This window comes from Thermochaetoides thermophila (assembly GCF_000221225.1).
Source record: "Thermochaetoides thermophila DSM 1495 unplaced genomic scaffold scf7180000011818, whole genome shotgun sequence".
Classification (NCBI taxonomy): Eukaryota; Fungi; Ascomycota; class Sordariomycetes; order Sordariales; family Chaetomiaceae; genus Thermochaetoides; species Thermochaetoides thermophila.
In genome coordinates this window covers 1,673,224-1,686,431 of record NW_006383034.1, presented here as the reverse complement: position 1 = coordinate 1,686,431, position 13,208 = coordinate 1,673,224, and the positions used below count along the sequence as shown (strand labels likewise).

The window sequence follows — 13,208 nt, the reverse complement described above, 5'->3', positions numbered from 1 at the left end:
CAGAGAACGACACGCTGTCGATGAGTTGATCATGAGAACAACTTAGTTCTCTCCCTGATCCTCGAGGGGCAAGGCGCCGAGGATGCCATACTGGCCACCGGCACCAGCGAAGATGATCTTGCGATCCCTGATCGCCGAGTTATCGATCAGTGTCGGGGCTTCAATGTCGTCAGTGGTCCCCTGGCCCGTCTGGTAATTGGCCGAGAAGCCCCAAGAGTAAACCTTGCCATCCTTGGTGACGGCGAACGAGTGGTCAGTGCCAGCAGCCACCTTGACCACGCCCTCAATGTTGGGGACAACAGTCGGGAAAATGAGAATGCGCGGCTTCTGGCGCTCGTCCCAAACGGTATTGTCCTCGGAGAAGGACTCGGAGGGCTGGCCGACTTGATGGCCGTCGATGCGGCCCCAGGTGAGGAGCTTGCCGTCCTCAGTGCACGCGAGCGAATGGTGCTCGCCGCCAGCAATGTCCACAATCTTGTAGCCGGCTAGTGCTTCGATGAGTTGAGGGCGCATGAGATAAGAACCCTCCTGGCCGACGCCGTCCTCAATGCCGAGCTCGGCATAGTTGTTAAGGCCCCAACCATAGACACGCTTCTTGGTGTCGATTACGAAAGAGTGATAAGAGCCGCAGGCAATCATGTCTGGCTTAGCGCGGTGGGGGAGCGAGCCAATGCCAGTGGGCTGAAGACCGGTGCTGCCCTCATCGCGCTCGAGAAGACGACGGGCAAGTTGGGCCTGCTGACCGGCACCCCAGGCGTAGATCTTGTTCTTTTCGTCCATGGCGAGGATGTGGTTGAGACCAGCGGCAAGCTTCTTGATCTTAGAGAGGCCAGGGACAAGAGTAGGGGTGCGCTGGACGAGAACGTTCTTACTAAAGCCGAGGATGCCCTCATTGGACTGTGGAAAAAGGTCAGCGAGAGTGACAGACGAAAAAGCGGGTCAAGGATTACTTACGCGGAAAGTGCCCCAGCCATAAACGAGACCAGTGTCAGTCAGAGCAAAAGTAGCGCTGTCGCTGGCAACGACCTGGACCCAGCGGGTGCCCTCAGGAATATCCGTGGTATCAATTTCGCCAGGCGTGCTCTCCTTAGGGTTCATACCAGTGTCGTCATTGTCGTCATCATCGGAGTCCTCTTCATTGATGTCACGTAGACCGCCATCCCAGGTGGTGTCGCGACCAAGAGCACCCTGATCGTTGACGCCCCAAGTAAGAATCTTATTATCCTTGGTGAGAGCAGCAACGTGCATGCCACCGCAAGCAATCTGAACAACGTTCTTGAGGTTATGGTTGATACGGGGACGCTTGACATCAATAGGCTTCTTGCCATCGTAACGGACGCTACCGAGACCGAGCTCGCCGGCGGTGCCCTCGCCGAAAACAAAAACGTCCATGACTTGAGTAGGGGGTTCATTAATGACTTTCAGCTCCCGAGCAGGGCGCTTCATGGCAGGCTTGGTAGCAGGCTCGTCGGCCTTGCGCTTCCTGATGGCGGATGCAGACTTGGCGGCAATATTGGTGTCATCAGTGGTCTCATCCTCCTTGTTAGTGCTGTCAACTTCCTTGTCGTTCTGCATAGTAGCAGCCTCCTCGGCGGGCTGGCTCTTCGCGCGCTTGGCGGCGCGGCGGCCGGTCTTTGTCTCCTCGTCGACTCCATTCACTTGCTCCTCGTCGACGTCGCGCTTGCGCTTGACGCCATTGACAGCAGCCTTCTTAGCCTTGTTTTCCTTATCGGATTCGTCGCCCTTCGTGGCGGCCTTCTTGCGGGAAGTGGCAATCTCAGCCGCGGCAACAGCCTTCTTTGCAGCAACAGACTTGGTAACTTTGGTGCCGGCGGGCTTGGTGACCTTGCCGGTGGTGCCGTTGGTTGACGCGTTCTTGGTAACAGACTTCTTGGAGGAAGTGGCCATGGCGGCCTTTGCGTCAGCGGCAGCAGAGACTGCGCGCGTTGCAGCAGCACGCTTGGGCGGCATCGCGATGGAATTCAGCGGATGCAAAGTAGATGGTAAGTTGGTACGTGATGGAGAGAGTGAAGACAAGACGGTGACGTGACGGAAGGAGATGCGCGAGCAATAGAAAGACGCGTTAAAACGCAGAGAGCTGATGCGTTACGATGGAATTGGAGTACTGAAGAGTATTGGGAACGAGCTTCGCAACAGATGCGGTCGGAGTGCAGTCGCGCGAAAAAAGTTTATTGTTGTGCTTTGTGTGCAGAAGAGAAGAGGATGTAGGAAAGGGCAGGGAGGAATTTTGAGTTGCGGAGCGCGCACGTTTTTTTGGGCTCCAGCAGCAACCACCGATTTTGTTTTGGCCCGGCCCGTTGCTGCAAGCAGCGCCCCACTCTCAATAGGGGACCAAGGGTCCACAATAGCCGCATCCGGCGATTGAGCGTGCGACGCATCCAAGGTCAATGGTACTCGCAGACAAAAAACGACCATTGGAACAATAGTAGTCTTCGCATGCATTCCGTCCTCGATTTATCTGTTCCTATTCTCCCATTTGCCATCCATAATAGCCCTACCGTTTTGTATTCTGCTGCTCAGCCGTCTTGTCGCCCGTTCCCCAGAGTTGGCTGATGTCATCGAGTTTATGCGATCGGTGCACGGCAAGTACCCAGACACCCTTGCCCGAGGTCGCACCCAGCCCACAGGTCAGCAGAGCTGTCCAAAAGCTCCCCCCGGTTCCCCAATCCGCGTCCGCGGATCCAGATTCGCGCACGATCGTTGCGATTTTGCCAGTTCTGCCGGGCGGTCAGCAGGCGGTGAGCAGGCGGTCAGGACGACCATCTGCCGTTGCGGCCCAAAATGCCGAGCGAACGTGGCGCGCTCCTAGCGCTCGTCTGCCAAGAAGAGACAGGGTCGCCACGCGTGGTCCGCTTGGCTGGCCTCTTCTGCCCTGTTCTGCCCTCTCCTCACGCCACCAACATGTGCGCTGCATGTCGCGTCAGACCTTGCCTGAGGAACTTGGCGGGCCTGGGAGCATGACAATGTCTGTCATTCAGACTCCGGCGCGTCATCTTGTATGCTTATCTGCCCACCCGCACAAATGGAGATCCATGTTTACGATCGTCGTGAACCATGATCATGATGCGCTGAAAACGCGCAGCGTGCATTCTCATCCCGCGCTGACTGTAGCCGACACTGCATCCTCCGTAGTACGTAGCTCGGCCTTTATCAAGCTAGCCCAAGCAAATTAAGCAAGACGGAGTTGTCTCACTACGAGTCCAGTTGGACCCATCGAGAACCTTCATTTAAGCCAAGCCTTTGTACAAGTATAGGTCCACGTTCCACCCTGGCTTGACCTTTCCGAGATCTATTAATCCTTTTTGGCGCCTCTTCTCTCCTTTTGCTAGTTCTATTCCTCCATTCATCAGTTGGGTTTAAGTGGTTCACTCGTTGAGAGATGCAATCCTTATTATTAACCAGTGAACTGCCTAAGTATATAACAAGCAGACGCTCTCATCTACGGGTAAAAACAGGCCGCTACCTAATCAACCCTCGACCGGAAGACAAGACATCGTATATTAAATGCCACCTGACTGGAACTATGCCAGATCGATATCCAGAGCCGACGAGAACTCCACTGAAACATGCCCCTCATCCTGAAGCATGTGGACTTTCTTGTGCATCTGTACGATTTCCCTCTGCAAACGTCTCATCTGCCGTTTGCAGTGCCGCATGATATAGAAGACTTTCCCCGAAGACTTTTTTCTTGAACCAGCCCTTTTCTTCGCAGCCAGGGCGCGCTCGACCCGTCTAGCATGCTCCTCAGCCATTTCGTCCTCGGAGCTGTACGCATCATCCTCTTGGACATCGGGGTTGCCTTGCTAGAAAGCTTCCTCATCCCAAGCACGAGAATGCTTCAACCGCACCTAACGGCAATGGCCAGTGTCGGTATCGAACTCAGGGACGATGGCGACCTCCCAGGTGTGGAGGTGAACGCCAGTTGCCATGGTGTAGCTTGAACTCAAATGTCCAATCCAGCAAAAATCTCAAAATGTCCAAACGAATTCTGGGAAACCGCTAAGGGCACCCAACGCCGAAACGCCTTCCGAGAGACTTGAAAGCGAACTCAGTGCTTGGTCGTGAAATCGATCTCGTTTTCCTCGTTCCGAGAAGGCTTAAAGCCAGCGTCTACGGCCTTCTCACAAGTGCATGCGTCTAAATATAGAAAAGGCAACTCATCAGCACACATTCGTACTGTCAATAGGGCGTACAAGTGGAATGCTTACTGGCAGGACGCGAGCCGCAGTCACAGGCACTTTCAGGCGTTTTGTTCTCAGTGCTAGCGCGAGAACAGGTGCACTTGCCAGCAGGACGGGCACGGCACGAGCAGCGAGGACCCTCGACGGCGTTCTCGGTGCTGGCCTTCTCGCAGTTGCAGTGGAGCGCACTCTTCTTGCCGCACGAGCACGTAGCTTGCTGGGCTGGTTCGAGAGCAAAGAATCACAGGTCAGTCTGGACTCTTTGCTAGTAGGTTTGAAGAAGGGGTGTTTCGTAGGGAATTGACAATAAAAATGAGGAACGCTGAATGATAAGGCTGGCCGGGATTCCTCGTTCCCGGCGGTTAGAACCACTTAGGAACAGAATGGAGGAGTTTGAACGGGAGACAGGGAAGTATGGTGAGAGAAGCGGAAGAGGGCTTTGATGACCCCGGAATATACTAACCACAGACACACACGTTGCCGGTGCTGCAGCAGGTGGAAGCCTTGGACGCCATTTCTGTTTTGGGGATATGTATGTGGATAACAGTGGGAAAGCGATGATGAAATGGGCAAGAGGAGCCGGTGCGGTAGGTGTTGCTGGAAGACACGAGGTAGGATCAAATATAAAAGGCTCGAGGAAGTGGTCAAGACTAGTTGTAGTTGTCTGTTATCAATTGTTCACCCATCAAAACGAAGGGGCGACTAAAGGGCGTTTTATACACATCGGCCATGTCTAAGCTGATGTCACTCGAGGCCTGTTGGCGGCGGCAAGGCTGACGGCTGAAACAGTGGAGGGACAAGGAACTCAACGATACTGATGCTCCATCGGGGGGCCAACTTCACCAAATCCGGTCATCTCGGAAGTGTTGATTGGTTGGTCTGATCCTGTGCTGACCAATGATAGGCATGGTATTTCACATCACCAACCGTGATGACAGGGGCTGTCAATGGGTAGAGAGTTGTCCAACACACATCTCCATCTTCCGCGACGAGATGTCACTCGCATGCGTAAACATCAGAGATATCATTGGTCAAGCCCACTTTCCCTATTCCTGCAACCTCTGTGGTGTTCGTTGACGCTGACAGATTGACACGACGTTCCTCATCCTGAACACAAAAAATATGTTATTCGGTCAGCATCAGAGTTTGGATGAGTTCCAGTGGAAGGACCAGGATTCATGACAGAAGCTTAAGAGGAGTGCACGGTCTTTGCTAAGGTCGACAACTCCGCAAAAGGGTATGAGCAAGGCTGGACATAAGAGACATCCATGCTATGGATCATCTCAACTGAACAAACTTGTGATTTGAAAGAACGTAACAGTACGCAGCACCGATGCTCGATGCAATGTGTCAAGTTGATAAGATTAACCATTCAAGACTGCATTTTCTCGAAGAGATAAAGCTCTACCGATTGCTGTTCGCCATCAAGCATTGGAAGAGGTAATGCGGCCTGCTCCTTAGTTATCCATCCATCATCGGACATCAGTTTAAAGAAGGCCCTCTCCGACGAGTGTCTCGGCTTCGTTGCGAGGAAGATCTTGGTTTCAACAGGCCGATTGTCGCCCAAAGATTGGCTAGCAGAATGCCTGCGGATGGCCGAGAATGTCTTCACCAAGGGCAGCAAAGTGTCAGTGTTGTAGGTGCAATCACTGACAACCACAAGGTTCCAAGAACGCGATTGAACTTTCTCCCCAAACACTCCGTTCTTTCCATCTTCCCAATCCAAGGGTTCAAAGTCCAAATCGACCAACCCAGCACCTTGGGCACCAATTTGGCGAGCTATGTTGGCCCGGGCTTTCTCCTCTGCCTCCGGAAGGTCTGTCATTAGAACGCGAGTGGTCCCTGCATTGTGTCTCAATGACAAGGTGCGCGCGAGCCCGATACCTAAAACACCAATGCCACATCCAATCTCTAGGATGTTAAGGGGCCCTTGTGAGCTGTCCGTTAATATGCTGCGGACAGCTGGCAGAATGTTCCTGCCGGTCCGGCCGCTGCTTTCCAGGCACATGTCGGCAAGCAAAGAGACTGTAACAACACCTCCGTCCCAGATATGGCGGGCAATGCTGTCGCCAATATCCTCTTCAAACTGAAGCAGCTGGCCAGCCACGGGTAGTCTTAAGCTTCGAAAACACACCGAAGGAGCAAGCAAGCCTCCAGGCTGAGTGACGTCAGAATATGCAGCCATGATCAGACCTTGCTTGGCCGCGCAAATGTCTCCAGTACTCAGTGCGGTGAGCTGTGGACTGAATGGACGAATTTGGACAGTCTTGAGCGGTTGAAGGGGCAGCGCGACACTGAACTTCAGCACTCGCATGCCCGCTTGCCACTTAGGTGCATCCTGGGAAATGGTGCCATGTGGTAAGATCAGCGGAAGACTGACAGGGACGAGTCGCTCTCGACCATCCTTCTTTTCGACGTATGCACCGATTACTGACAGTGGGATGGGATCACGGGGGGAGAGGTAAGCATCGCCCAGGTCGGTTGTGATAGCGAGAACGATCTTGAGTGACGGTTGTCGGGAGCCCTTGGCCCTCCCTTCTTCGACCTCAGGCGGTCGCAGTAACTTTATGTAGTGCATGGTTTATCTTGAGGAAGTTGTTTTCTAGAATCTCACAATCTGAAACCTGCATTGTCAGTCAGCGACTGGGCCCAAACTTCTCACCCTGGCAACCGACATGGTCAAGGTGGTATTGTCTCTGAGAAGAGGGTTAGGGTTAGGGTTACCATCGATAAGATCTTGAGCATAATATCATCGCATCCGTCTTGCGATTACTGATAAGGATTCATCTCTGAACACACTGCAATACCCCTCCAAACCCCGCCAACTCAGCCGCTTTGACGCCAGTAAAAATGGGCTCGGGGTGCGCCGGTCTCCAAGAGCCAGGGACTCGGCCAATCCCGTTGCCACGGACCAGGAGAACATCAATGACTACCTCAAAGCTCCAGTTAACGCTACCCAAGATCTCAGACTACAATCCGTTATCTGTTTTCTGATTGTTCGCAATTGAGTTCCCTTTTCCCCCTGGTCTTCTGAACTTCACAATGTCCAGCACGCACTCCGCCGAGACTCTCATCTCTACGTTTCTGCAAGTCACTGAAGATCGGATCGTGCCTCTGACACGTTCTGGCGTGTCCTCGGGAAGCAAGGTCTTCGGAGCCGCGATTTTGAACCGCCTAGACTTGTCTCCTGTAACAGTCTCGACAAACAATGAACGCGTTTCGCCTCTTCTGCATGGAGAGATCAACTGCATCCAGGAGTTCTTCGCGTCCCCAGCAGAAGGTCGTCCAGCCACCAGGGACTGCGTCTTCTTCGCTACACATGAGCCCTGTTCGCTCTGCCTGAGCGGTATCACGTGGGCAGGCTTCAATCAGTTTTATTATCTGTTTACCTACGAGGACAGCCGGGACCTGTTCTCGATCCCTTACGATATCGACATCTTGCAGGAAGTGTTCCGTGTCCCAGCTCCTTCGGATACACCGGAGACGCTCGCTGCCCGGCCGCTTTACAACCGCAAGAACAAGTTTTTTACGGCTAAAAGCCTTGCCGATCTGCTTCAGGATATCCCAGACGAGACACAACGAAGACATTGGGCAGCAGAGATCGAAAGAGTCAAGGGGTTGTACAGTTCATTGAATGAGCGGTACCAACAGGGGAAGCAGGCTGGCGCTGAGAGTGCCAGTATTTGGAAATGATCATGGCGAATTGCCCCTCGTATTTTTGCGCACAGTAATATTTCTGAAATCCTAGTTCATGAGGAGGAATCAAGTAGCCCAGTCTTCACATGTAATATGGAGACGTGCATGCTGAGGGACTGGGCTTCTTTTCGTTAACTGATTCTCGAGGCTGCAGGAGGATTTATCCAGAAAAGAATCGAATGTATAATCAAGAAAAAAATTGCGAATATGTCTGCATAGACACAGTTGTTGCGGGATTATATCAATTTCACCTAATCAAGACATTCCCTGCAGCTTAGTTAACCTGAACGCGTCACTGCTTAAAAGAGTCATATAAAAAGGATGGCATGTTACAATGCAACAAGGCTCGTTACCAGGTCAACCATACATGCACTTCAGACTGAACCGCAAGCTAGATCCTAGTCCTTCTTCCTGCAGCCATTTTGTTGTCTCTACATATGTCCCGGAAATATATATAATAACTTCAATTTAACCTCGCGCACCGTATGTCTTGTCAAAAATTGAGTCCCATGGGAAGTATCGTGGTGTTGTACTGCATGCCTGTTGTAATTGCAATCAAGCTTGTGTGATTATGTGTTCACATCATGTCATGGCCCTATATAACCTATGATTCCTTCAGTTCCTGATTTTATTTTTCCCTACACATACATTTTCACATCATGGAAGGCACTTCAATTAACTTTCCGTGTGCTATCAGATATTTGAATTAATCTTGCCTGACCACAGCCTTTGACATCTCTTATCACTTCCACGTCCTTTCCTTGGAGTTACCATCAATCTCGGTAAGGTAAGTGCACATGAATGACTCAGTTCTTCAGCTATCTATGACCCTTATTTTCACTGTCTTCATCTCTATGACATCCATGCTGTCCACAGCCCTATTCAAAGTATCATCACCCAAATTTGTCTTTTGTTAGTTGTGACAGCACGGATTTGTTACTTTGGTTCATCATGTTTCGCAATCTTGTTGCTTTGAAGAAGAAACACGCCGAGAAACATGTCGAGGCATCAGGCCGGTCAGGGACGCCGTATCGGACGATGTGGGAGACGCCCTACTTGGTCCAGCGCCCAGACAGGACGGGCGCGCAGCCTTCATCCTTGGCAAAACATCTTGAAGAAGTAAAAAAGCTTCGACAAGAACTGGAACAGGAACAGGAGGAGTCTCTGGCGTCTGACCAATCTCCATGCCCACATTATCAAAAACCTGCTGACGTTGGGTCTATCCTAAACCGCTCTCGGGCTTTTGGCCGCTGGAACAAGAATTCACCGTCACCTTCAAACTACAGCTTGTTCTGGCCGTTGTGTGGCCAAACATGTCGTGGGGGACACTGCATAATCAGTCAGTGACGAGGGGTTGGTCAAGGGCCTTTAGCTACAGCTTGTCGCTAACACAAAGGCAGGGAAATCTGAACTTGATACTGTCGAACACCCACACCAACCAGAACAGACAATGGCTCGTCAACTACTCAGAAATGCCCTTTCCCCTCGGGAGCGATTGCCATTAGGATCATTATCGAACATGACTCCGGTTAATGCGATCCCTTCCGAAGTAACGCCGAAGCAGCTGGCAAAGGTCCTTGCAGCTGATAAGAACCTTCTTGCTCGTGTCATTGCCAATGCCCCTGGCGAGCTCGTCGAACAGCTTTTCGTAAATTCGGGCCTGCATGTTACTCAAACGGCTCGTAGCATCCTCCTCGTTAGAAACGAGGACCAAAATGTCGAAGTCCAAGTCACCCCCCCAGATTCAGAATCTGCAGTTGCCCCAAAGAGCACCATTTCTACCAACCAAAACCACATCGACAACTACCCTGTACAAGCGCCTTTTATGAACAAAAAGGGCTCTAGCGTCCACCGGGCCGCTAAGAGTTCTGTGACCAATTCTTCTCGCCAGTCTGAGAAGGCAGGTATGCATACTCCGGAGAATAACACCAAACGCGATCAGGAGGCAAAGGGGGCGACTGCATCTTCTCATCGGACTCAAATCAACAGCAACGGAGACCAAAAATCGGTAAACTCCCATTATTTTACTGACGTTTGTGATCAGCACAGCCGCGGCCAAAGCATTCAGCATCACTCCTTCGCACCGAGGGAACTACATGCGAGTAGTCTCAAGGCCCCCCCACGCCGAGAACCTCCCGTCAAGCTTCGGTTGAAAACCTCGTGGAAAAGTTCAGACAGCACGTCACATCCTGATCATGTTCCCAAGCCAAGTGCTCCCCCAGCACCTCAAGCCTCTCATTCGGAACCAGTCACTTCCACGTCTGCTCTGGCAAAACCTAATGATCGGACCAACTACAATGACCGGCGTACCGACGCATACAGCAAGGCTGAGCCATTACGACACGTTCCTGCTCCCCCAATTCCCTCGCGGGCAACGGGTCTTTCTTTCAGTGACGCTCTGAAGGGCAAGCCCTTTCCTCGATCGTCCAGCCCTGGAGTTTCAAGGGTTGAGGAGAGTGCTCAAAGGCCTAACACGTACAATCAAAGTCTGGAGAACGGACGACTGGTTATTTCAAAGACCAGGCTGAGGGGGAATGCCGTCGACAAGTCTGCAAAAACAGTGGAAACCAGAACCTTGAGGTCCGGTCCGGACGGACTTGTGGAAGGGAAGGTCCCTCCCTGGAGGGGGTCCTCTTGGTCCAAGAGAGGAGGACACCAGGAATCAAGTTGTCCGCCTGTTTCAGGTCACGCCGGACATTCTCGAGGTCCTAGCACGAGCAGCCGGCAATCGTGTCATTCCGAGCATCCTGGGACTGCACGGGAGTCCTTGTAGCAGCAGAACCCTAGGTCCGAGAGGAAGCAGCCACTGCCACCCTCATCTTACTGGTGCGAGTTTACCTATGAATGGTATCCAAGATGGCATCCACTGGAGCCAACTGTGATGCTCCTCAAGCCTGAATACAAGTACGCATGGGTGAACGAAACAAAAACAGAGTACAGGGTGGTCGGAATGCGCGCTGCGCAGGAGACGTACGGTCACTGGCCCAAACCTCTCAAGGGCAAATGGTCAGACATCCTAGATGCAATGGATGAGTACGATTCGGGGTTGAATGAGGACCTTACTTGGCCTATTGCCGAAATCACAGCTGCTGGCTCCTCACCCGAGTCTCAAAGCAGCAAGCATCCAGGATCCAGGTTCAGCACCCCAACTCCTGCTCCTGCTGACGAAAGTGCCTATGGTCCCGCCGAGCCTGCTCATTTCGAGGCTCTGGCTTCATCCGATGTTGATCATCGAAGTGACTTCACGATTGCAGAGGAACCTGTCGAGCAGACTACTCTCTCCGACGAAACCGCACAAGGTAAGCAAGCCTCACTCGCTGTGAGTGTTTTGCTAGCTAACGATGTTGATCCTACAGAGCCTGTCGCCGACGCTCAGGTTCGCTCTGCCATTGAGAAGAAAACTTCTGGTGAGATGACCATCGCTTTTAAGAACGACCAAACCATAGCTCTAGCTCCCGCAGAATATATGGCAACTCAGCATGATGCTATCCCGAATAATGACAAGAGCGATACAGATTTGGATGGGAAGAGGAACGAAGCTCAGCAATCTCTCTTCCCGTTCGCCCGGCAAAGGAAAGGGAAGAAGCAGAAAAAGAACAAGAACAAGAAAAAGGCAGCAAAAAAGGGCAAAAACAGCAGAAAGCCAGTAAGGCGGTTACTTCAACCGTTGCCGACAGTCAGGCCGATCCTTTGCCGAAGAGTGCTGGCCCGGATCCAGCACCTTCTCATGAGTTATCTGGCCCAGAGGAGGAGTCGAAGGATAAGTCCGAACCCGAAGAGCTCACGTCGGTTGCATTTCGCCTTTCTCGCACATCCCTGAACGCCATTGCGGAGACACCGCTTGAACCTGGCGTTGTCTTCAATCGATTCTTCAATAGCTGGAGGCTTCCCGAATTGCTAGCACGGGGTGTCACGGTCCCAACGGTTCCAGCACATAGGGATGACGACGGAAAAATCATTTACGGATACAACTGGTCGCATCCTCGATTTGCCGTCATCGATCGATTGGAGCGTGACGTCGTCATGTGGGACCACAGCGTTACGCTGGGTGAGCCGGGAGAGGTCTCGTGTTTTAAAAGAGCACGGGATAACCGAAAGGATGACGGATCTCCGGATGGAGATAAAAGAAAAGCAGGCACGTCGAGTTCTGAAAAGTACAATCGGTGTGCTCACGATGGGGGTAGCGATCGCAGTGACGGCAGTGATTGTGCGTCTCGTAATGAGCGGGATCTTGTCAAAGACAGGTTCGGCATGAGCGAAGAGGGATTGGAGAACTGGCTGGAAGTCTGGACCCACGAGTTTATGCCTCTGGCAAAGAGGTACTCCAAGAAGAAGTGGGAGGATCTTGACTGGCGTTCGGAACCATTGGTCAAACCGAAGACGCCAACTCAGATCTCCACTGCCCCAAAGGGAGTGGTGATGATCGAGAAAGGCGTCGTTGACTCGGACGATCTGGTCAAGGAGCAGAACAAGATATTGACGGAATGCTTCAGAAGCGGTAATTGGAAGGAGGTCTGTGGTGAGGGAGGGTCCAGGGCAATGCTCGTAACGCTACCGGATGGAGACAAGCTGGAGATTCCGCAGTGTCGGCTGTCCACAGTCGACAAGGTGATTGGGTTGGAGGTTAACCCCAAGGCTAAGAAGCTCCAAGTCATGACCGAAAAGACTCTGGAACTTCCAGAAGTAATGTTGGGGTATATCCTTCCTGCCCCGGAGCCACCCTCACAACCGACGACTGGCAGCGACAAATCTGAGCGTTCGGCCGCGCCAAAACCACAGCAACCGACAAAATCTTCTATCAACACAAAATCCCTCAAGAATAAACCACTAACCGAGACAGATTCACAAAAAGAGGAGTTGGAGGGGCCGGCGTCACCGGCACAAAAAAAAGACTCCGAAGACGACCTCATCAAACCCAAGCCCTCCACACCAGAGTGGCTGGTAATTCCAGAGAGTGACTCCTCTTTGGAAATGCCGGAGCTGGTGCCCGCAAGCCCTTGACGGAAAGGCGGGAAATGGTTGTGGTTGGTCAGAATGGGATTAGGGTGATATTGGTTTTTGGCATGATACTAGGTCTTAATGGGCGGAAAGTCTGATGCTTATCATCATTAAGCGGTAAACGTTCCGGAAATGTCACTATTTTGTTCATGGCCGGACGCAAACCGGCTATACAAGTTGACATTTTTCCACTAAATATCTAGTTCCCATCCATGCCGTGTTCTCTGTCATTATGCTGCAGTACTATGATTCCGATTCAGGGGTTTGTTTACTTGCCCAACCCAACCCCATAGTTGGGCATCCGTCACCACG

The 13,208-nt window shown here is 52.1% G+C and overlaps 5 protein-coding genes across 5 annotated transcripts; 2 read left to right on the top strand and 3 right to left on the bottom strand.

Moving 5' to 3' along the window:
- Window positions 1–42: 42 nt before the first annotated feature.
- CTHT_0044600 (putative regulator of chromosome condensation protein) lies at window positions 43–1,971 on the bottom strand (the record flags this gene model as incomplete). The annotated part of the gene is made up of 2 exons (XM_006694787.1): window positions 43–897; window positions 955–1,971. 2 exons carry the CDS (start codon window positions 1,969–1,971, stop codon window positions 43–45), a joined length of 1,872 nt encoding a protein of 623 aa, XP_006694850.1.
- Window positions 1,972–4,069: 2,098 nt separating this feature from the next.
- Window positions 4,070–4,717, bottom strand: CTHT_0044590 (uncharacterized protein; the record flags this gene model as incomplete). The annotated part of the gene is made up of 3 exons (XM_006694786.1): window positions 4,070–4,158; window positions 4,230–4,424; window positions 4,666–4,717. The coding sequence occupies 3 exons, from the start codon at window positions 4,715–4,717 to the stop codon at window positions 4,070–4,072; spliced, it is 336 nt and encodes a 111-aa protein (XP_006694849.1).
- An 857-nt stretch (window positions 4,718–5,574) lies between these two features.
- Window positions 5,575–6,780, bottom strand: CTHT_0044580 (uncharacterized protein; the record flags this gene model as incomplete). Its single annotated transcript, XM_006694785.1, has 1 exon — window positions 5,575–6,780. The coding sequence occupies one exon, from the start codon at window positions 6,778–6,780 to the stop codon at window positions 5,575–5,577; it is 1,206 nt and encodes a 401-aa protein (XP_006694848.1).
- Window positions 6,781–7,244: 464 nt separating this feature from the next.
- CTHT_0044570 (uncharacterized protein) lies at window positions 7,245–7,895 on the top strand (the record flags this gene model as incomplete). Its single annotated transcript, XM_006694784.1, has 1 exon — window positions 7,245–7,895. One exon carries the CDS (start codon window positions 7,245–7,247, stop codon window positions 7,893–7,895), a length of 651 nt encoding a protein of 216 aa, XP_006694847.1.
- A 1,453-nt stretch (window positions 7,896–9,348) lies between these two features.
- CTHT_0044560 (uncharacterized protein) lies at window positions 9,349–12,899 on the top strand (the record flags this gene model as incomplete). Its single annotated transcript, XM_006694783.1, has 4 exons — window positions 9,349–10,373; window positions 10,839–11,197; window positions 11,255–11,544; window positions 11,598–12,899. The coding sequence occupies 4 exons, from the start codon at window positions 9,349–9,351 to the stop codon at window positions 12,897–12,899; spliced, it is 2,976 nt and encodes a 991-aa protein (XP_006694846.1).
- Between the last annotated feature and the right edge of the window lie 309 nt (window positions 12,900–13,208).